Source organism: Miscanthus floridulus, chromosome 5, assembly GCF_019320115.1.
Source record: "Miscanthus floridulus cultivar M001 chromosome 5, ASM1932011v1, whole genome shotgun sequence".
NCBI classification, from domain to species: Eukaryota; Viridiplantae; Streptophyta; class Magnoliopsida; order Poales; family Poaceae; genus Miscanthus; species Miscanthus floridulus.
This window is the reverse complement of record NC_089584.1, coordinates 19263641-19287320: the sequence shown is the minus strand read 5'-3', so window position 1 is coordinate 19287320 and position 23680 is coordinate 19263641. Positions and strand designations below refer to the sequence as shown.

The 23680-nt window shown below is 44.4% G+C and overlaps 2 protein-coding genes across 2 annotated transcripts in view; both read right to left on the bottom strand.

The window, feature by feature from the left end:
- Positions 1 to 1444: 1444 nt before the first annotated feature.
- Positions 1445 to 23680, bottom strand: part of LOC136449621 (LEAF RUST 10 DISEASE-RESISTANCE LOCUS RECEPTOR-LIKE PROTEIN KINASE-like 1.2) — a 33711-nt gene continuing 11475 nt past the window's right edge. Inside the window, exons 2-5 of the mRNA XM_066449728.1 lie at positions 13796 to 14419; positions 3830 to 3865; positions 3424 to 3675; positions 1445 to 3255 (exon numbers count right to left, since the gene is read on the bottom strand). Coding sequence (XP_066305825.1) covers positions 2330 to 3255; positions 3424 to 3675; positions 3830 to 3865; positions 13796 to 14419 — 1838 coding nt within the window. The 3' untranslated portion in view covers positions 1445 to 2329. The remainder of the gene's footprint in view (positions 3256 to 3423; positions 3676 to 3829; positions 3866 to 13795; positions 14420 to 23680) is intronic.
- LOC136449624 (LEAF RUST 10 DISEASE-RESISTANCE LOCUS RECEPTOR-LIKE PROTEIN KINASE-like 1.2) lies at positions 3873 to 7515 on the bottom strand. Its single transcript, XM_066449729.1, has one exon. The coding sequence runs from the start codon at positions 6917 to 6919 to the stop codon at positions 6143 to 6145; it is 777 nt and encodes a 258-aa protein (XP_066305826.1). The 5' UTR covers positions 6920 to 7515; the 3' UTR covers positions 3873 to 6142.

Here is a 23680-nt window from a genome sequence, read left to right as displayed (position 1 = left end):
GGAGACTCTCGGGCAGTCGCGTAGACGCTCCCCAAAAACCTAATTGCCGATCCCCCGAGCAAGGCCCCGAACGACAAGGGCTTCGGAGGCACCTGCCCTCTCGCTTCTCCGTGCGCGCAGAGTTACGAGATGAGGAAAGCCATCGAGCAACTGAACTGATTTCCGGAATACGTATGTTCTCTATTTTAACTGGAGTTGGAAGACTCGTCGGGAAGACGAAGAGGCTACAGAAGCATGCGCCGGGAAGACCGAGAGACTCAGGGAGATCAAGCGTCAGATCGAGTTAGTGGGTGCTAAAAATTAACACACGGCGGCGGCGGCGGCGCGCGCGTGGGGCACGCCTTTGTCCGTTTCTCAATCTCTCAAATTAAATGGATTAATTCCAATCATTTAAGTTGAGTCAACGTCCTTTTAACTTCCAATCCGGTACAAACAATAATACCCACAAATACAAGCCATAGAGTTATTGATTTATTAAATATATAAATGGGCCTAGCCCATAATAAATCCAACAGCGAGTTATCCGGATCAGTCCCTGTTGTACGCAACCATTCCAACGAGGCCCTTGACCACTGCATACAACAGCTGCCACAGACAACAGCCAGGGCAGCTTTGGTACACCGCGAGGGTGTCGAGGTTCGAACTGCAAAAACAAATTCCCTGAATTTCTTTGTTTACGACGTGTAGCTTGAGACGGCCGCGACGCGCCTCGCCTCGCCTCGCATCGCCATTTGGAAGGCCGGGAGCGCGGCGCGGGGGCTGTGTCCGCATCAGGATCACCGTCAGGCGCTAACTACCCCAGCGCCAGAGGACGCGCGATTCTTGGTGGGGGTGCAAGAGAACCGCTGCTCGTGCTCGTGCTCGTGCTCGTGCTCGTGCTCGGACCAACGGTCGGCGTCGCCGCCATGGCTAATGGCTTCTTATCGTCGGAGCGTTGTATTTTACGTCGCCGTCGTCGGATCCCAGTTTTTGCACCGGGACAAAACGGGATGCGTGTGTTGTTGGGCGACGGGATTTGACGCGTTCGTTTTTAAGTAGTGGGGTGGTGCTGTGACTGGTTCCGACTGACGTGAACCCAATGGATATTTCTAGTGACAGTGTGCATTAGTGTTTTTTTTAAAAAACGGTGCATTAGTGTTGTTGACTTTCTTTGTTTTAGACTATATATATATATACTCACAAATGTTTCTCTTTCTTTCTTTTATACTTCGTGGCATTAGTGCTTCAGAAGAGATGCGCCTGACGAAGAGGCCCAAAAGTTTACATTGGGCTTTGTTAGATTTTGCACGACAGCCTGGCCCGGTGAACTTTCTTTACCGAAGTAGCCCGTGGACTTGTCGAGATGTGGTACGGCGTCCGTCCCGCGCCCCGTGCTCATTTCGCCGTTACGCACGCCGCCGCAGCGTCGAGTCGAACGCCCCGCCCCGCAACCGCAGTCCGCAGACGGCCTAGAGCGAGGAGGCGAGGAGGGCGATTCCGTTCGCCATTCGGGACCCAGGACTCCAGGAAAGCCAGGAGAGAGACAGACGGGCAACCTGCGCGCTACCGTCTGACAGCGGCGAGCGCGGCGATTGCCCGTCGTGGCGGTGGCGTCGCACAAGCTGCCGCCTCGCGTGGCAAGAACGGCTGGTTGTCTCCTGTTCAGGTACGCATATGCATTTTTATTCTTCCCTGTATATATGTATTGCCTAAGCGTATACAGGCCTTAAACTTCCATCAGAATTAGAAGATATGCATGATAGATCCCCCACTGATAGCTAAATAGATCATGTCTTAGGACTGCTAGAAACAGGAGCAATGTCGCAAACCCAGGAATGCCAACATCACTCATACGTGCATTCGGAAAAATCATGTCCACACTCACAAAAATTGATTGCAGATAAGTGCGAGTGCGATTGATAACATAAAATGGGAATGATTGTGCCTAAGAGACCACACAGGTCAATACAACTTAAACATGGTGGACCAAATACTGGACTGTCAGCGAATTAGAGTACAAAGTATACAGCTTCATTTCTTTGTTTCGTGTTGCTCCGTTTCTGTCATCGGTAGTCCCCCTTTTGTCAAAATGAAAAATAGTTTCTACAATTTTTGGCATGATACTGATTCTACTACTCTGCCTAATGTTTCAATTTATATGCCAAGCTCCTGCTGTGGCTACATACAACATGACTTTACACTACGGACCAGTCAACAAAGAAAAAGGAAACAACAACTTACCCAGATGAATCAGTTCATTAACAAATCTCTATACTGTATACAATTCGTCCGATAGGACTTTATTTCTTCAGGATCAGTATATATACAAGGTACCTCATCCGCTAGCATTTCATGCCACTGAGTGCGTGGTTGATTGGCTATGGAATCTGTGGATTACCGAGTCAGGTGAAAACTGTATGCTATTCGTCAGCAAGTGTGCATCTTCCTTAGGAGATGAGGAGCTCCTATCCGTCTTATTCTCTGGGGAATCCCCATTCTTGATACAGTTCAGGGCCTCCACTATTTCCTTCATTGACGGCCGTGAATCCCTTTCTAGCTGCAGACACTGAAATGCCAACTCAGCAACGAGATCTATCAATTTCTTTGTTTCATCATCAGTCTCGTACCCGAGCTCAGGGTCAACCAGTTGATCAATCTCGTGGTTCTGAATTCTGTTGAGAGCCATGTTGGCCAAGTTAATATCGCTGTGGCTCCTGCTCATGTCAACAGCTGGTTTAGAGGATATGAGCTCGACCAACACAACTCCGAAGCTGTACACATCGCTCTTCTCGGTTAGCTGGTAGCACTGGTGGTACACTGGGTCGACATAGCCTGGTGTGCCCTGTGGGACAGTTGATACATGGGTGACTTCAGGAGGGCACAGGCGCGACAACCCAAAGTCGGCAACTTTGACGTGGAAGCTGTTGTCCAACAGTATGTTGTTGGTCTTAACATCACGGTGTATGATTTCGACTGCATGGAGGTATGCAAGTGCTTCAGCTGTTTCTATGGCAATGTTCATCCTTAGAGGCCATGTAAGGCCACGTTCTGATGCACGGGATCCATGAAGATGGTCTGCAACTGTCCCATTAGGGATGAACTCGTACACAAGCATAAGGTCACGGCTGCTACGAGACGTGCAGCCATATAGGATGACTAGGTTCTGGTGGAGGAGGCGGGACAAAATGTCTACCTCATTTATGAATTGTTCAACCCGTTTGTAGTTGTTCTTGTAGAGGCGCTTAACTGCAACTACTCTCCCATCCCGGAGTTTCCCTGAAGAATAAAAGGGTTACCTTGTCATGTAAAGTCAACAAGAAGAAGATAAATAATATTTTATGCATAGCTCCTATCGTTCACAGTTTCATCTGTTAATGTAGAAATGATGAGATGCAGACTGCCGAATTAAGAATGACAAGGGATTTCAGTAAATAGTATTCCCACCTTTGTAAACAGTTCCAAAACCACCATCACCAAGTTCCCTTGAGTCACTAAATCCATCGGTAGCTTCTTCAAGTTCCTCATAAGTGAAAATATGTGGAGAGCCACCCAACTCAAGGTCTTTGCTATATGACTGCATTGAAGATTCGCTACGCATGAAGCCATTTGGTGCTCTAGCCTGTTTCCTCCTCTTGCGCTTGTGCCAGACAAAAAAGAAGCATGCTACCAATAGACTGCCGCCTCCTACTCCACAGACTGCCCGTAATAGTGTATCAACATTAGCAATATGTGGTAACCAATTGATCCTAGACATTCTGAAACATATATAAGATGCTAAAAATGTTCGTGCAGTGCAGGAAATGGGACCCAATATAATAGATACAAAATACAATACATGGTTGGTACTCACCAATTCCGACTACCATACTTGTTTTGATTTTTCCTCCTGCATAAGAATAGTAACTGTGAATAGCTTGCTAATTTAAATGTAATATTTTCAGATTAAATTAGTCTATAGCCTTCCATGGCTGTCAGTTAAGATATGACAGTATATATGAGGAGAATAGAAAATAAAAAGAACTGTTCAAGGAAAAAAGAGATGTATGTTTAAACATAGAAATGATCGTTAGCATTCGATATCCAGCAATAGTGACCATTTTGCACCTTTGTGTGGCATGAGAAAATATAAGCCTGTACGGCTGTACAACATAGATGTACTTGTAGATATTAAATAGGTATATTTGCAGTGTTTACTGATGATAAACCTGCAAATTCTCAGTGCCCTACAGCCAGAATCAAACATGATGTCATCCTGGAGACAAAGCCACACTATTTGGTCTCTACAGGCAAAAAATTCCTACTACCATTTTCCCAGTTCGATATACAATGGTCAATTATCAGCGCAGGATATATATATCGATGCACTGAGTATCTCTCTCTGATCTCCAGAAACATCATGGAAAAGCAGAAGCATGGCTATGTTACAACCTAAATATTAATGAATTGTCTAGGTATAAATGATTATGGTAAGAAATTGAAGGTGTAAAGTTGAAAAAGACAGCACAAGAAAATGCAGCAACTGCTGGATTTCAGATCCTCAATTGAAGGTGGTACCAACACCATCAGCTTGTTAGAAGTAAAAGAAATAAAAATCTTGACTTCTAGACCATAATGACATCAAAATTGTATGTCCATATATAGATTATGTGGTCTTTGTAACTGCTGAAAACCATGATTAGTGACAAGACAAAAAAAATATTCCAGACAAGACAAAACCATGATTGAAGCACATCTGGGATAGGTTAAATTAGGATGGACAACAGTAATCCAGTGCCTTGTTTGAAACTTTCTTGCATTGTTGTTGGTTACCATTATTGACTTTGACTTTGACTTCATCGAATAGTCATAAAATTCCTTGGTCATGATTGCTGGCCCAAACTATCTATATATTCACCAGCAAATGGAAGAAAATTTAAAATGGGGGATGACTAGAGGGTAAACTTTCTGTCCTCATTCCTCAAAAGAACCTTAAAGGGTAAAGCAGTACTCAAAACATAGATGCGTGAAGAAACACTTCTAAGATGAGCATGGGAGGGTTTTGAGATCAATCTAATTTCAAATTATAAGCCAAGGTGTTGGTACCACCAACCAGTGGTTCCTAGGTTCTCTACATAGAACCAAAGATGTAGTTAGATAAGAGAGAAAAATAGCCCTCAGAAATCGTAGCCAGAAAGTAAGCAAATCCTTACGCAAACTGACTCTTCACACAAGCCAGAAAAGGCTTGGTGGAAGAAAATAGCACAGACACGTCATGCTCACAAAAGGCATGCAGGAGCAATATGATGCAACGAGGAAACATCAAACATGAGAATCAAAATAAACAACACCAAGGAATCTTGTGAATATCAAATCATCAAAAAAATTGTCCAAGTCATGCAGACTATATCACTGTTGTGCAGTTGAAACATGACTAATCACATCACATGGGTATGATTGCACCCCATATAAATTCACTGCAGTGTGTTCTTCTCAACTTTAGAAGCTTGATTCCACAACAGATAAATTCAATTGTTTTCTTAAAAAAATATAGTGCACTGGTTAGCAGACGCTAGAACAGTTCTCTAGTCAGCTACCACTAGTAGAAGAAAAATAGGGATAAGGGCCATTGGTACGGCATCTTTTTTAAATAGTGTAGTTGAATACTTCAACCAATATGTTTGACTATAATACAGTGGGCCTCAATGTCCCAATCAATGGAATAACTGACACTAATCAACCAAAAGATAATTTGCCGTTGAAGCAGACTGTCCACGTAAAAGCGGGACAAACTTTTTTCCAATCAACATTGTATATTCCATGCAGCAGTGATCACGCTAAACTGTATGAAGACGACCTGTTGTTATTATTCAATTAGTACGGATAGCGACTTTATGTCATTGGCAGGACTGTATTTGGCACCCAAATGGACACTACAGAATCATTGAATCCTTTGCATAGTTGCATTGCATGACCTAAGAACTACTGGTTTTGTTCGAGAAAAAAGAACTACTGGTAAAGTGGTAATTGACTACTAGAAGAGTAGGAGTAAAGCAATCCTCCGTTAATTGTGCTTGAACTTCTCTGATTTTTCAGTCCCCCTTTTCTTTATGTGTGTGTGTTGTCTCCTCTTTGTACTATTTGGGATAGGCCAACTTGCTCCTACTTCCAGATTAGCAGACTAATGCTATTTCCAACAAAGAAAGACTAAGCCGAACTTGCTGAGCATTTTAAATTTCCTGAACTCACCGCACTTGTCACCGGAGCAATCACAGGCGAACTTGGTGCCGGTGTCGCCATAGTACCTGCATTCCCCGCCGCTTGCCATGCAATTGGGGCAATCGTCTGGCACCGCTTTCCACTCCACGAGGAGTCCATTCTTCATGCTGGTGATGTAGTCGTCCCCATTTCCATCGGGAGACCCGAGAAACGGCACGACAGTGAAGAGGCAGCCCGGCGGGATCCCTCCCTGGATGCCGTGGCTTGAGAAATTCCGGCCGTCGCCGAGCCGGACAAAGGAACTGTTGTCGCAAGGTAGGCTGTGAAACCCAGCCGACTCCGCCGGTGGAGACCCCGTGCACTTCCCAAGAAAGAGCAGCTCTTTGTTGGTCTTGCTGAATACGAATGCGGGCGAGAGGAGCGACATGTTCATCGTCGGCGCTGGGCAGCCGGTGGCGAGCGGGAGGTTGTGGTCCACCACATGGAAGGAGTTGTTGTTGGGGAAGATGCTGAGCACCTGATACGCCTGGTAGACGGATTTAGTCAAGAAAGCGCCGCTGCTGTTGCATTTGAGCTGGAAGGACGGCGGTCCACACGGCGGCCGGCCGGGCTCCTCCAGCCAGAACGGATAGGTGATGTTGAGCCCCCCGCATGCCTTGGGCCAGCAGCCTGACGACTCTTCCGCGCTGGCCGCCGCCGGCGGGAGGAGGAAGGAAGCGAGTAGCAGGAGGAGGAATGGTTGCATAGCGGATTGGGGATGGAGGGGGTGTCAGCGGCAGAGTGGTTTGGATTCCAGAGTTCGGCCAGGGACCTCCGGACCCGAAGAGTGAGCAGGGAAAATGGTGGGACGAGGGACGGCCGGACGGGACGGGTATGACGATGACGAGGGGAGAAGAGGACAGAGGACGGTGGCAACTGGCGAGCCCTTTGACCGGTCGTGGTCCACGCCTCCAAGCGTTTGATTACTAGTCTTGTTGTACGTATTACCGTTTTTTTTTCTGAACTTCTTTCTGTTCCAGTTTAATACGAGTAGAATATACTGTATTTCGTTTGACTTCCGTGCTGCCGACCCCTGACGGCGAAGTGCCGGCGGCTAAACTAAAAAACGACTACCGGCCACCGTGGTTGGGAGCGACGACACGCGTTTCGCTACGGTCCTTATCAAATCAGCGGGTAAACATGCTGATCGGTGGTTTGGGCTGCCAGGTCCGTGCTTTTCGGTCTATCATGTGGCTGCTCATGTTCTTGTGGAGCTGTGGTGTGTTCGACAATTTTTAGACCAGTGCCCAATGAATGCAATTCTCTCTATGCTATAGTAGCAGTTCTTGATTCCAATTGCGAACTTACCAGGCGGTGATGGCGACGGCGGCAGTTGCCATGTCAAGAGATATCCGCCACTGATGAACTCCTCGTAGTTTGCTGGGTTCACCTCGCCGGGCCTCGCAAGCATCGGCACGACGGTAGCGTTGCAGCCCTCCACGAAGTAGCTGCCAGGCACGTCGGGACCCTTGGTGACGCCAACCAGCGTCCTGTTCCCGCACGTCGTGTCCACGAGCCCACGGCTCTTGCGCACCGCCGGCGCCGGCGGCTCCACGCAGCCGTAGAAGATCATGTTCTGGTTAACTGGGCTGATCGAGAACGAGGGGAAGACCTTGGAGGAGCTGTTGTTCGTCGGGGAGTGGCAGAGCTTGGTGGCGGAGCTATGGAAGTCGTCAAGCTTGTTGACATCGGCGATGAGCAAGGAGGAGTTGTCGTAGAAGATGTCGAGAATCCGGGGCGAATATGTACTCAACCCGAAGTATGGGATGTTGTTAGAGCAGAGAACCTGGAACCCGATCACCAAGCAGTTGGTATCCGTTGCGTGGTCGGCGACGATCCCGAACGGGAAGGAGATGTTCACGCTGCCGCATAGCGTGGTCGGGCAGAGCTCTCCTTGCCGGTCCGCTGCCGTCGTTGGTGCCGCCGTCGCGAGTATCAGAGGCAACGACCACCACGCCCATGCCGTCCAGAGCGAGGAGACGAGGGAGAGCCACGATAAGGACGGAGCCACAGCCATGGATGGGAGCATAGCATATTAGCATCACCAAGTGGTGAAGGTGATTCGACCAGCTACAATCGGTGATGGTGGGAGAAGGAAATATCAAGAGCGCGCAAGTGGCTAACTACAAATGATGAGGGTGAGTCCGCGCGTCCTGTGTGGACACTGTAGGGGGCCGAAACCTTTGACTGGACGTTTTGGCCGTCGTCGTCCGCGCACGGCAATTCCTGAGTTGCTGGATAGACACTGCACAGTGGCAGGCACTGACGTGACCGGATGCGCGCGCCCTGATCAGCTCCGGCCACCGTGTAAGGCACGCTCCTGTCGGCCAATAAGCTCGTCGTCCCACTTCTTTTTGTCAAACCCTGGACTGGTATTAGCGAACGGCGACCACTGTACACACAAACCGGACTAGCAGACTCTTTTTCCAAAAGAAAAGGTGGTCAACGGAATGCGCTAGATATAATTTTGACTTGCAGTTTCAACTTTCACACCTGAATATGTTGGCAAAAGCTAAGGAAGTGTATTGACAACAACCAGAAGTGGTTTTTACAAGCCCAATTACTACTGATTTTTGCACGGTGCATTTAAATGTGTCTGCCACAAATTTTCTTTCTTAGACAAATGTGTTTCTGGGGCTTGCAAAGGTAGCAATAGCTTTTTTCGTGGATAAGGGCGATAGGCTCGTGCTAGGAAAAATATCCATTGGAATCTTGTCAGTGTCAGCTAAAGCAACAGTTCTACTATTATCCTTAATTGCCAGTGAAAAAAAAACGCAAAAACTCTGAAATTATACATATAGGGCCACTTAAGATTAGCAATATATTCTACTACCAAGCTGAGGAGTGCAACCCTATTAATTTTGCTACTTGCATTCAAATTTTACTATTTCACTCAAAAAATCACTTAAAAGTGAATTATTCTAAGAGAAATGCAAACATTCCTCAACAGAGTGCTAATTTAAAGGCAAATAATCCACATTCTATAACTACTCATTCTGCTGACAACTTCTTCGCCATACTCTGTCTGTGTGTGTTTTCTGGAGGTCGTGGGCGATATGCACATCTTCTTGCTCTGAGAAGGCGAAGACTACATAGCATTTTACATCAAATAAGATATTTTTTTCTTTTAGTTGAATTTCCCTTTTTCTCTTTGTTAGTATTGTGCGTGGAAATTGTTGAAATTAGACGCTTTAAAGAATTTAATGGTTTGTCTCAAATGTAGACTTTAAACTACACTTTTCGCTAGTATGAACCAATGAAAATGGAAGGTCAAGTTCTTTGATTGAAAGTTCCAATCAAGGCTCCACTGAAAGTTGGATGCTAGTTGAAAGTTGTATTTGTTTGATTGGAGCTTGGAAGTCATGGTTCACCCCAGTTGAAACACTTAATTCTATCACTAAGTTGAAAGAGTCAAACTGTTATGTATACCGGTGAGGAAAAAAGAGTAGTTGCACCTATAACCTTAGTAGATACGCTTTTGGCTGCTTTTGGCTTTGTAGGTTTAACATGAACATGTTGGCAAAAGCTAAGAAAGTATATTACAACAATCTAAAGTGTTTTTTTTGCCTTTTTTATAGTACTGATTTTTGCGGGATGAATTCAGATGTCTTTGCCACATTCTTTCTTTTTAAAAAAAATATGTTGCTGTCCATTTCCTAGCAGCGGAATCCGTGCTTTGTTATTAGTGGGATCTTGTCAGTGTAAGCCAAAGCAACAGTACTACTATATATTCACGTCCACTTATGCTACTGCTAGAGCTGGGGAGTGCAAACCTATTATTTTTGCTAGTTTCAAGCAAATTTTACTATTCACTAAAAACACTTAAGAGTGAAATACTCTAAAGAGAAATGTAAGCATTCCTAAGAGTGCTAATTTAAAGCCAAATAATCCACATTCTATAACTACTCATCATGCCAACAACTTATTCGCCATACTTTGTTTGTGTGTGTTTTCTGGAGATCGTGCCCGTGGGAGATAGGCACATCTTCTTGCTATGAGAAGACCACGTAGCTTTTTACATCAAATACAATATTTTTCCTTTTAGTTGAATTTCCCTTTTCTCTTTGTTATTAGTATTGTGCATGGAAATTGTTGAGATCAGACATTTTAAAGAATTTGATGTATTGTCTCAAATGTAAAGACTTTAAAGTATACTTTTTGCTAGTATGAACCGATGATGAAAATGGAAGGTCAAAATCTGAGCTCTATGATTTAAAGTTTCAATCAAGGATCCACTGAAAGATGGATGCTAGTTGACAGTTGTCTTTGTCTAGTTGGAAATCATGGGGCACCCCACTTAAAATAATTGAATTCCATCGCTTAAAGTTGAAAGAGTCAAATTGTTAAGTGCAAGGGCAGAGCCAGCATGCTGCCGGAGGGGGCCATCTTCTCTTTTTTCCTCTTTCTCTTCTTCTTTCTCCTGTCTCCTTGATCCATGGCTACAAGATTTAGAGGGGGCTTCATAGGGCTCCATGGACAACATGGAGGGTAGCCCCCCCCCCCCCCCCCCCCCCCCCACACACACACACACCCCAAGCCTCAATGTTAGATCCACCCCGGGCTAGGTGTAAGTTTCGTATCATGTACCAGTGATAACAAAAGAGTTGCTCAACTTATAGGTCTGTTCAAAAAATGATCGACGATGCATAGACACTAGGCAAACAACACTGACTCTCCTAGGTGGTTTTCTACCTATAGTGGTCTAAATATCCACGTCTGCACTCGGCGTTTAGATCAACTAAATTGGTGGCATAGCACATAGGTCACCAGAGGATCATGTAGAAGTCGCGAGGGTTACATCTAACAAAAGCTAAAGCACCTACTAGGGCACACGTTGGAGTTGGAGTAGATATGGGGCTCTATCACACGTTTTTCCTTGAGACCACACACCCCTAGCATAACTCTCTCCACGCCGCGCGCTTAAAGGCATGGCTGTTTTTCTTCTAGGACAACGCATAGAGGAGAGAATTGTGGCTTGCATTCGAAAATGTAATGATCACATCGACATGCCCGATTGTTTTTAGGCTCTCTTTGGTAGAGCTTTGGCTTCTCCAAAAATGGTGAAGCCAAATAAAGCCATATTTTTGTGACTTCGGCTTCTAAGCCAAAACGGCTTGAGCTTCACCACTTTTTGTCTGGTTTTGGCTTCACAAGCCGTTTCACGTGCGACTGTTTGGTAGGGCTTCTCCCAAAAGCCACAGAAGCCACTGGTGAAGCCCCTCTAGAAACCATGCCAAAAAAGACCTTAGGCTAATGCTCTTGTTAGCTTACATTGGCGGTGCTCTAATGGGGCCTGCCGATGCGAGGTGAAAAGAATACAACCTTTGTATTGAGTACTATGTTTTTTGTTTAAGTTTAATTCTTTTTTATTTTTGATAGTAGTAATTCATACATGGGAAATGACGAACCAAACATTTTAAAGTAAGCATTTGATATTTGAAAAATGATGTTAAGACTTTAAAACATATTTTGGCTAGTTTGAATTCAAATTGGTAAGTCAAAATATGAGGGCCCGTTTGGTTGGTGAGCCTGAGATACCAAGACAAATTTAGTCCATGCCATGGTAATTTGGCTAGTGTGAAAATCAAAACGCCAAATTGGTGACCGACGTGTGTGGCCGTAGCCGTACGGCCCAAGCTGTGGGCCCACTTGTCTCAAATGAGCATTTTGGCAAAGCTGAGCCTGTTCATTTGTTGGTTTCAGTTGGGGCTTATCAACCAGTCAATAGTATTTTTTTCTCACAACAAACCAGCACCAACCGGGCTTATCAGCCCAGAAACCAAAGAGCGAACAGGCCGACTAACGGCAACCTACTACCAGGAATCAGGGGCGGATCCAAAGGGGGGGGGGCTAGGGGGGGGGCTCTAGCCCCCCCCCCCCCCCCCCAAATGGCTTTGATTTCACCACTAATCATTGTAGCAAAAGCTTGATTTCACCATTAAATCTTCATGCAAATCAACATCTTCATTGTTTTAGCCCTCCTTGTCCCGCATCGTGCATCCGCCACTGCCAGGAATAGCAATAAAGTACGCAGGACGACGGCAAAGGCACCGAAGCTTCAGGCAAGTGCTCATATTCTTTCTTTTTTCAAAAAAAAAGTGCTCATATTCTTTCATTTGATGCGGTCTGTCAGAGCACTAACGAGAACAATCATACGCGAAGAGGACACGACAAAGCTAACTAATGGCATTGGCATGGCAGGTGAAGTTGACACCCGGCGAGCACTCCATCAGCTGCGCCGGCAGGGAAGATGGCACCAGTGATCACACGCGTTTATCTATAGGATCGCGGCGTGGCCAGTGCGCGCACCACACGTGAACAGTCCTGGGCTCCCGCCAGGCAACTCGTCAAATGTCACTCAGTGCAGACTGCTTGCAGCTACCGCGCGCCAGAGGTACCGGTGAATTGAGGGAAGCTTGCCAGCAAGGTCACTGAGAGTACGTGACATGAGAGCTAGTACGTGCTTCGTGCAATTAGTGTGTCAGTAAGCACCTAGATCTCCATGGGGGCCTAGGAAGGATAACGCTCGATCGCTCCAGTGGGCAGCACCGACGCAACGCCAACGCGCCAGCGCCACGCCGCAATCTGCATGATGCAACGGGACCAAGAAAGTCGTGCGGCTAAAACGACCAGCACTGTTAGAATTATAAAATAGTAGCTTTTATTTTTTAAAATCCAAAAATTAACCCGATAAGCTAGGATCACAAAGGCGTAAATTGTATCATTTATATCATAAAACTTGAAATTTAAAAAACTATACCAGGGATTGTTGTGTGGCCAGTGCGCGCACGACACCCCCAGCATGTAATTCGTCGTGTCACCACCAATTGAGCACGAACACGACACACGAGATAATAACCATCACTTCCAGCTGCCGCTGGCCAAAACTAGCTACCGGTGGATCGAGGGAACAGGGAAGGCAGCCAAGGTCACTCAGGGTGAGATGAGAGCTACTCCTGCGTGCAAATGGGGACCTAATTCCATGGGGCCTACGAAGGATATGACTATGAGCTCCTCTTACTTCTATGTCAGCCCTGATTCGAAGCTACTAGTGTGTGTGTGTGTGTGTCTCTCTCTCTCTCTCTCTCTCTCTCTCTCTCTCTCTCTCTCTCTATATATATATATATATATATATATATATATAACTACTATCCTGTAGCTGGCTACAGAATAACTTATTCTGTAGCCACTTTGAGTTATGATAATTACTATGTTAATTTACGAGATTATAGTAACTCCTTACTAAGTGGTTTAATATAACGTTATGGTAAATATCCCCACGTGTTATAGTAACCCAACTATCGTAAATATGTATTGACATTATGGTAAATTAGTATATAAAATTATAGTAAATGGAGGTGGCTACAGAATAACTTATTTTGTAGCCGGCTACTGAATAGCCTCTCCCTATATATATATATATATATATATATATATATATATATATATATATATATATATAGAGAGAGAGAGAGAGAGAGAGAGAGAGAGAGAGAGAGAGACCAAAAGAAGTATTCCTCTTCCTTGCTAAGCTGATAGATAGATAGACTCGGTATAATACTAGTTCCAAGAGCGAAGTTACCTGGCGGCGGCAGCGGTGGTGGCCGCTGCCATGTCGCTAGGAAGCCATCCCTGACGAGTTGCTCATAGTTGGTTGCGTTCACCTTGCCGGACACTCCAAGCACCGCCACCATGGCAGCGGTGCAGCCTTCCAAGAAGTAGCTGCCTTCTGACTCGTCGGAACGCCCATCGGCGGCACGAACAAACGTGTTGTCGTGGGCCTTATGGCACAGCGTCTCCACGAGGTCCACACCAGGCGACGACGGCGGCTTGTTGCAGTTGTAGAGGATGAGGTTCTGATTTACGGAGCTGATCGAGAACGGACGAACAAGACGGGACGAGGTGTTGGTCGGGAAGGTGTGGCATCTTCCAGTGCTAGTACTATTGAAATATGCAGTCCAGTGTCTATCGGCGATGAGCAAGGAGTGGTTGTGGTAAAAGATGCTGAGGATCTGCATGCGGTGCTCGCTCTGATAGTATCCGAGGTATGGCGTCGGGGTGGTGTCGTTATGGCAACGAACCTGGAACCCATTCCCGGCGCCGCAGTTGGTGTGCTCGGCGCCCTCCGGGATGAGCCCAAACGGGAAGTAGATGGTCACGTCGCCGCATGAAAAGGGCGGGCACTGCTCTCCTCCTGCTTGCCAATCTGCTGCCGCCACCGGCGATGGTAAGGATAAGGCCACCCACACCAACGACGAGACTAGGAAGAGAAGCAACGAGGATGGAGCCAGAGACATGGAAAGCTTCAAAGATGGCATTAGCAATTTAGCAGGACGAATAGAAGGGTGAACCGCTCACACTGGCCTCACAGGCAAACAGGTAGTGGCAGAGTAAATAGCGAAGGTGAGTCCGCGTCGTCGTCGTGTGTGCGTAGACCCGAAAACTTTGACTCGGCCCGATGGACGGGGCACGGCGAGGGCGACGACTGACGTGACCGTGGACGCGCGCTCCCCAGGTAAGCAGGCACGCTCCTGCCGTCCGACCAACGAGCTCCTTCACTTTTTCCAAACACATACACCAAGCCACTATATATATTCCTATTCCTACGGGGAGACTAGCTATAGGCAGATTTTGGAAGTGGTCATCGCAATCGCAATGCTCTAGATATGATTTTGGCTTCTAGTTCCAACCTGAATATATATATGTTTGCAAAAGCTACCAAAGTTTACAACAGCCTAGTGTCGGTGTGTGTTTTAACGGAACTCATGTACTCCTGATTTTGCACTGTTGATTTTATGTTGATGTGTGTTTGCCACAAACAAAATCTCTTTATTGGTATCTTCTCTCTTAGACGAATGTGTTTCTGTTGATTTCGTGAGAGGGCCTGTAGCTTACAAGAGTCACGGTAGCACCTGACCTCTATGATTTCACGGCAATGATAGGCGACGTTCTTGTTAATATACAGTGAGACGTCTGTGGTGACTTTGTCAATCTCGCCTTTAGAATTTACCGGTCCAGCCTTCGAAGGTGCTCAGAGAGGTAAGGTTTGCATGCGTATGTTCTTAGAGGTGAGTGTGTGTGCGTGCGTTGTCCTGTGTAATTGGAAAAAAAAGTGTTTATGTCGATTTTCTAGCGCAGGGAAATCTGTTATTGCAAACGTAGCAATAGCTATTTTGGCGGATAGGTGCCAACATACTTTACTTGCGAGTGAAAGAATCATGTCACGGTCAGCAACAGTTCCAATATTTCCACGACAAATTTTACTTGCGAGTCATTTTTTGGGGCAAAAACTCTGAATTGTATATTTATTATAATGAACAAACTAGACCGGAGAGTGTGAGCCTTTTACTTTTGCTAGTGTCAATCAATTTAATGTTTCCTCCGAAAAGGCAGTTACTATTGAATTATTCAAGAATTTGCAAGCATTTCTAAATGCCAGACTTCTATGTGCATGCGTGTTTTTTTTTGAGGCAGCAGATATATATATTTTTTTTTAATTTTAACCCTTTTTTGAATATAATTTTAAATCTAACACTGTCGTTTTTTTTAAACTAACACTTTTGGCCGCGTCTATTACCCTGGCGCGGCCAAATGCCTGTGCCGCGCCATGCATAGTGGCGCGGCACAGGGCTGACGTGGCGCGGGCCGGCCGGGGGGGGGGGGGGGGCGCTGACGTGGCGGGTCCTGCCGCGCCACCGACCATGGCGATACACTTGGTGGTTGGCACATTTGATCAAGGGTGGTGAAGTTTAGGTGCAAGGGTAAGAAACTCCACCGGCGGAGTGTCCGCCCGTAGAGTGCAGACAGTCCGACGGTGCCACTGGCGCCCTAGACAGAAAAGACGGAGGTCTCTGTAAGTGACCGAACGCTGGTCTCGGTTGGACCGGCGTGTCCGGTCAGTGGCAGCAGAGGGCGTGCATTTCGGTCTCATGACCGGACGCCGGGTCGCTCAGCGACCGGACACTGAGAGGGTGCGTCCGGTCAAGGCTGACGTACGCTGACGTGGGGCACACAGAGGAGACACTGTGTGATCGGACACTGGCTGTGTCCGGTCAAGCATGACCGGACGCGTCCGGTCGGGAAAAATCACGTTTGGAACCTTACTGGAAACGACCGGACGCTAAGGTCTAGCGTCCGATCACTTTCTAACTGACGCGTCCGGTCAACAGACGACCATTGAAATATGACGAACAGTATTTGAAGCAGGGGACACGTGGCGTGAATCACGTGACCGGACGTTGAGGGCGAGCGTCCGGTCAATATGACCGGAGCGTCCGGTCACCCCGCGTTTTACCCAGTGAAGGGGTACAACGGCTCTATTTCGTGGGGGCTTCTATTTAAGCCCTATGACCGGCTCAAGCTCACTCTCTTGGCCATTTGCATTGATATAGCAACCTTGTGAGCTTAGCCAAAGCCCTCCCACTCATCTCCATCATTGATTCATCATCATAGTGAGATTGGGAGTAATCCAAGTGCATTGCTTGAGTGATTGCATCTAGAGGCACTTGGTGTTCGTGTTTCGCTGCGGGATTCGCTTGTTACTCTTGGTGGTTGCCGCCACCTAGACGGCTTGGAGCAGCGAGGATCGTTGAGCGGAGGGTGGTGATTGTCTCCGGCTCCGATCGTGGTGATTGTGAGGGGTTCTTGACCTTTCCCCGGCGGAGCGCCAAAAGGTACTCTAGTGGATTGCTCGTGGCTTGTGTGATCCTCATCTTGTGTTGGTTGTGCGGCACCCTATTGAGGGTTTGGCGTGTGATGCCAATTAGCGCGTGAACCTCCAAGTGAGTGAATCGCCACAACGAGGACTAGCTTGTCGGCAAGCAAGTGAACCTCGGTAAAAAATCATTGTGTTCATCCTTTGATTCCGAGGTGATTGGTCTTCATTGTTATCCACACTTGTGATTGATTGGTTCATACATCTACACGGCGGTATAACCTTCTTGCCTACTCTTTACATTACCACAAACTAGTTGTCAAGCTCTTTAGTGTAACTAGTTGTGAGAGCTTGTTAGTTTGGTTAGTGTGGCTCTTTAGTTAGCATTTGAGAGCACACTAACTTAGTATAGTGATATAGCTATTGTGTGGATATACTCTATCTAAACTAGAATTATGGTAGGTGGCTTGCATTTCTGTAGGCTAGCGCAAAACTCGCTTTGCCTCATAATTGTCTAATCCTTTTGTTAAGTGTTGTTGTAGAAATTTTATTAGGCTATTCATCCCCCCCTCTAGCCATTAGGACCTTTCAAGTGGTATCAGAGCCGAGGTCACCGTTATTTGAGGCTTAACAACCTTCGGTGTTAAAATGGCTCAAATCAACAACACCAAGAAGCCACCCCAATTTGATGGCTCAAATTATCCCTATTGGAAGGCTAAGATGACAACATATATCAAGTCAATCAATAGGAAGATTTGGAAGGTGGTAGAAACAAAAATTGAGATAGAAGATGAAGTGGCTCCCACCCCTGCCGAAGAATTGCTACTCCAAAACAATGGCATTGCTCTTAGTGCCATCCATGATGCTTTGGATGAGAGAACATTTGAGCAAATCAAGAATATTGAGAGAGCTCATGAGGCATAGAAGAAATTGGAAGAATCATTTGAGGGCACCAAGGCAATCAAGGGTGCAAAGGCATACATTCTCAAGGATAAATTTGCTAGTTTCAAGATGAAGGAAGATGAGAGTGTGCCGGACATGTTCCATCGGATGGAAGTGATTGTAAATGATCTCAAGGCACTTGGTGAGAAGATAGAGGACAAGGAATTCTCAAATAAGTTCTTGAGATACTTACCCTCAAGATTTGGTACATTGGTCACTATTCTAGTGAGGTCCGGTTTGGATACAATGACACCAAATCAAATTTTGGGAGATATCATGACCGATGATGCTTATAGAGATAATGATGAGAAGGAAGAAAAGAGGGAGAAGAAAGATGAGAAGAAGGATGACAAGAAGAAGAGCATGGCATTCAAAGCCACATCATCCAAGGGTAAAGCCAAGCAAGAAACATCAAGTGAAGAGGATGATTCATGGGATGATGATGATGATGAGAAGATGGCTCTCTTTGTCAAGAGATTTGGCAAGTTCATGGTGAAGAAGGGCTATCGTGCTAGAAGAAAGAAGTCTTCATCCAAAAACAAGAAAGAGTCAAGAAGATGCTTCAAGTGTGGAAGCAAAGATTATCTTGTTGCTCAATGTCCATACAATAGCGACAATGATGATGACAACAAGAAGAACAAGAAGAAGGACAAGAAAGAAAAGAAAGAGAAGAATGACAAGATGGCCTTCAAGAAGAAGAAGGGTGGTTCATATGTGGTCACTTGGGATAGTGATGCTTCCTCAAGTGATGATGATGATGATAGTGATGATCACAAGACCACCAAGAAGAAGGTTATAGCAAGCATTGCTATCAATAAGAAGCCTTCTCTCTTCGACTCTTCATCATGCTTCATGGCTAAGGCCACTAAGGTACAAACTTGTGATGATGAAAGTGATGAAGAACATGATGATGATAATAAAAATGAAAATGAAAATGAAAATGATAGTGATAGTGATGATGATGAACCTACTAAGGATGAATTAATTGACATGCTAGAAGATGCTAGAGAACACTTTGACATCAAGAGAAGGGAATGCAAAAGCTTGCGTAAGGAACTAAAAGCCCTTAAGCAAGCCTTTGATGAGCTCAATGCATCTCATGAGAGGCTAGAGGAAGCCAATGAGAAGCTTGGCAAAGCTTACAAAAAGCTTGAAAAGGCTCATTCCAATTTGCTTGATGAGCAAAATAAAAGGAAGCATGTTGATACTTATGATGTAGGTTTAACTTGTGATATAATTGATGAATCACTATCTATGTCTATCATTGTTCCTTCTACTAACCCTTCTTGTAGTACTTCCACTTCCACCTCATCTAGTGGTGACGGTCTCACTTGTGATGCCTCACTAGTGGTTGAGAATGAGAATCTCAAGAAGGAAGTTAACAAGCTCACTCACACTTTGGCTAAGGCCTATGGTGGTGAGGACCGCTTGCTTATGTGCTTAGGTAGCCAAAGAGCTTCTCTCTACAAAGAGGGATTGGGCTATACCCCCAAGAAAGACAAGGCGGCCTTTGCTCCTCACAAGACTAGTTTCGTGAAGAACAATGGTCGGTTTTACATTAGTTGCAAGCAAGTGGGTCATAAAGAGCATGAATGCACCAACAAGAGCAAAAATGCTAATGTATCCTCCCTTAAGCTTGATTCATGCAATATGCTTACTAAGGGTACAAATGGTGTGAAGGCTAAGTTCATTGGTAAACCATGAATGGGCTCAAAGAAGAAAGCCATTTGGATACCAAAGAGCTTAGTGACTAACCTTCAAGGACCCAAGCAAGTTTAGGTACCTAAAAAGAATTGACCTTCTTTTGTAGGTGAATTACAAAGCTGGAGGAAGGCATTGAATTCTTGATAGTGGGTGCACTCAACACATGACCGGTGATGCAAGAATGTTCAACTTAATCAACACCAATGGTAATGATGGTTACGATAGTATCACATTTGGTGACAATGGCAAAGGCAAGGTCAAAGGGCTTGGTAAGATTGCAATATCCAATGACATGAGCATATACAATGTGTTGCTAGTAGAGAGCTTGAATTTCAATTTGCTATCCGTGGCTCAATTGTGTGATCTTGGATTTAAATGCATATTTGGAGTAGATGATATAGAGATCATAAGTGTAGATGGCTCTAACTTGATCTTCAAAGGCTTTAGATATGAGAATCTATACTTGGTTGATTTTAATGCTAGTGAAGCTAAATTATCTACATGCTTGTTCACTAAGTCTAGCATGGGTTGGTTATGGTATAGGAGGCTTGGTCATGTTGGAATGAAACAATTGAATAGATTGGTTAAGCATGACTTAGTTAAAGGCTTGAAAGATGTTGTGTTTGAAAAGGATAAGCTTTGTAGCTCTTGTCAAGCCGGCAAACAAGTTGGAAACACCCATCCAAAGAAAAGTATGATGAGCACTAGTAAAGCATTTGAGTTATTGCATATGGATTTGTTTGGGCCAACACAATACACTAGCATTGGTGGTAACAAATATGGCTTTGTGATAGTGGATGATTACACTAGATACACATGGGTATTCTTTCTAGTGGACAAAAGTGATGTGTTTGCAACATTCAAATCATTTGTCAAGGGCATTCACAATGAGTTTGAAACAACCATCAAGAGAGTTAGAAGTGACAATGGTAGTGAGTTCAAGAACACTAGAATTGATGAGTTATGTGATAAATTTGGAATTAAACATCAATTCTCGGCCAAGTACACCCCCACAATCAAATGGCCTTGTTGAGAGGAAGAATAGAACACTCATTGATATGGCAAGGTCTATGCTTAGTGAGTACAATATGAGTCAATCTTTTTGGGCCGAAGCTATCAACACGGCTTGCTATTGTAGCAACCGCCTCTATTGTCACCGATTGAAAGAGAAGACACCATATGAGCTCTTGAATGGTAGAAAGCCAAACATTGCATATTTTTGGGTCTTTGGTTGCAAATGCTATATCTTGAAGAAAGGCACAAGATTGGGCAAGTTTGATAAGAAATGTGATGAAGGATTCCTACTTGGTTATTCCACTACAAGCAAAGCATATAGAGTTTGGAATTTGGATAGTGGTACTCTTGAGGAAGTTCATGATATTGAATTTGATGAAACCAAGGGTTCACAAGTAGAGAATGAGAACTTGGAAGATGTTAGAGGCATTCAACTTTCAAATGCCATGAAGAACATGGATGTTGGTGAATTGATGCCTAGGCAAGTGAATGATGATGAAGATGACCAAGTGCAAGTGCTCTCTAACTCAAATGTGCAAGATGATACAAATCAAGCTAGTACAAGTGGCTCTCATAATAATGAACAAGATCAAGTGGCTAGCACATCATCTCAACCTAATGATCAAGCAAGTGTAAGCAATCAAGTTCCAATGCTCCAACCAACAAATATTGTAAGGGATCATCCATTGGAAACTATCATTGGTGATATTTCTAGAGGTGTTCAAACAAGATCAAGATTGGCTTCATTTTGTGAGCACTTCTCATTTATGTCATCCATTGAACCAAAGAAGATAGATGAAGCATTAAAAGATGTTGATTGGGTGAATGCTATGCATGAAGAATTGAATAACTTCACAAGAAATTAAGTATGGGAATTAGTAGAAAGACCAAAGGGACACAATGTGATTGGAACCAAATGGATCTTTAGAAACAAGCAAGATCAAGATGGGATAGTAGTAAGGAACAAAGCAAGATTGGTAGCACAAGGCTATACACAAGTTGAAGGTCTTGACTTTAGAGAAACATATGCCCTGGTTGCTAGATTGGAAGCAATTAGAATCTTGCTAGCCTATGCTTGTGCCCACAACATCAAGCTCTATCAAATGGATGTTAAGATTGCATTTCTCAATGGCTACATCAATGAAGAAGTATATGTTGAGCAACCTCCCAGTTTTGAAGATGACAAGAAGCCCAACCATGTGTACAAATTGAAGAAAGCTTTGTATGGTTTGAAGCAAGCACCTAGAGCATGGTATGAGAGATTGAGGGACTTCCTCCTCTCTAAAGGGTTCACAATGGGCATGGTTGACACCACTATTTTCATCAAGAAGATTGGAAAAGATCTATTTGTGTTGCAAATCTATGTTGATGATATCATATTTGGATCAACCAATTAAGATTTTTGTGATGAGTTTAGAAAGATGATGGCTAATGAGTTTGAGATGTCCATGATTGGAGAATTGAGTTACTTTCTTGGTCTTCAAATCAAGCAATTGAAACATGGTATATTTGTAAGTCAAGGCAAGTACATCAAGGATATGATCAAGAAGTTTGACATGAGTGAAAGTAAAGCCATTAGCACACCAATGGAAACCAATGGCAACTTAGATAGTGATGCAAGTGGAAACATGGTGGATCAAAAGTTATATCGGTCTATGATTGGAAGCCTACTCTATGTGACCGCATCAAGGCTAGATGTCATGTTTAGTGTATGCATGTGTGCAAGATTTCAAGCCTCACCAAGAAAAAGTCATTTGAAGGCTACAAAGAGGATATTGAGGTACTTGAAGCATACACCAAATGTTGGTTTGTGGTATTCCAAAGGAGCAAAATTTGAGTTGGTTGGTTACTCCGATTCGGATTATGCGGGATGCAAGGTTGAAAGGAAGAGCACCTCAGGCACATGTCAATTGTTGGGAAGATCACTTGTTTTTTGGTCATCAAAGAAGCAAAATAGTGTTGCATTATCAACCGCCGAAGCCGAATACATATCCGCCGGTAGTTGTTGTGCACAAATACTTTGGATGAAGGCCACTTTGAGTGACTTTGGAATCAAGTTCAAGAAAGTGCCATTGCTATGTGACAATGAGAGTGCAATCAAGTTAACCAACAATCCGGTTCAACATGCAAGAACAAAGCACATTGATGACCGCCACCATTTCATAAGAGATCACCAACAAAAAGGGGACATTTACATTGAGAGTGTAGGCACCAAAGATCAACTTGCCGATATATTCACCAAGCCATTGGATGAGAAAAGGTTTTGCAAGCTAAGGAATGAGTTGAACATATTGGATTTCTCAAATATGTGTTGATGCACCCCCACTCATATGACATGCCTCTCCTTCGAGCAATCCAAGGTAAAAGTTGATTGGCATGGCATACATCCTTGCTAAGGACATGTTTAGTGCATCTAGTCATATTTTCAATCTTATTAGGACCTTTCAAGTGGTTCTATTTTATTAGGCTCATTCATAAAAATCAAATGACTTTGATGTCTATATGGTATCACTATTGCTTCTATGCTTGACTTGATCTAGTGATGGCATATGACATGTTTATGGGCTTGTAAACCTAGTATTTAATCTAGAAAATGAGCTCTAAGTATTTAACTCAACATGGTACAAGATAACCCTTATTTGGAGGTGTGAAGAAGCTTGTCCTTGGATCAAACCGAGTTAAATATCTTTGGTAAATGATCTAGACTAGACCAAATTTGGGAAAATAATCCTCACCCCATTGATTGACATTGATAATCTCGACCCTACAAATAATACTATCTATATTTAGAACCTTTGTGGTCATTGATGACAAAGGGGGAGAGAAACAAAGATAGTAGCAAAGATAGTGAAAAATGGGAAGAAATATCATAAAGGAAGTGAAACAAAAAGATATCTTGATATATGACATAAGGGGAGAGATATGACAAAGGAAAGGGATCAACTAAAATTTTGAGCACACAAGTAGGGGGAGCAAGCTCATGAACTTGTATGGTGCATTTGAATATGCATTTCATAAGTTTGCTTGCATGGCACAAGTATTAAATTTAAACATCCATGCTTGTGTGATGTATGTTAGTTGTAAGATTGAATGATGATTTGAAATCACTAGATAACTTTCTTTTCAAGTATTGTTTCCAAGTGGTATTAAGCT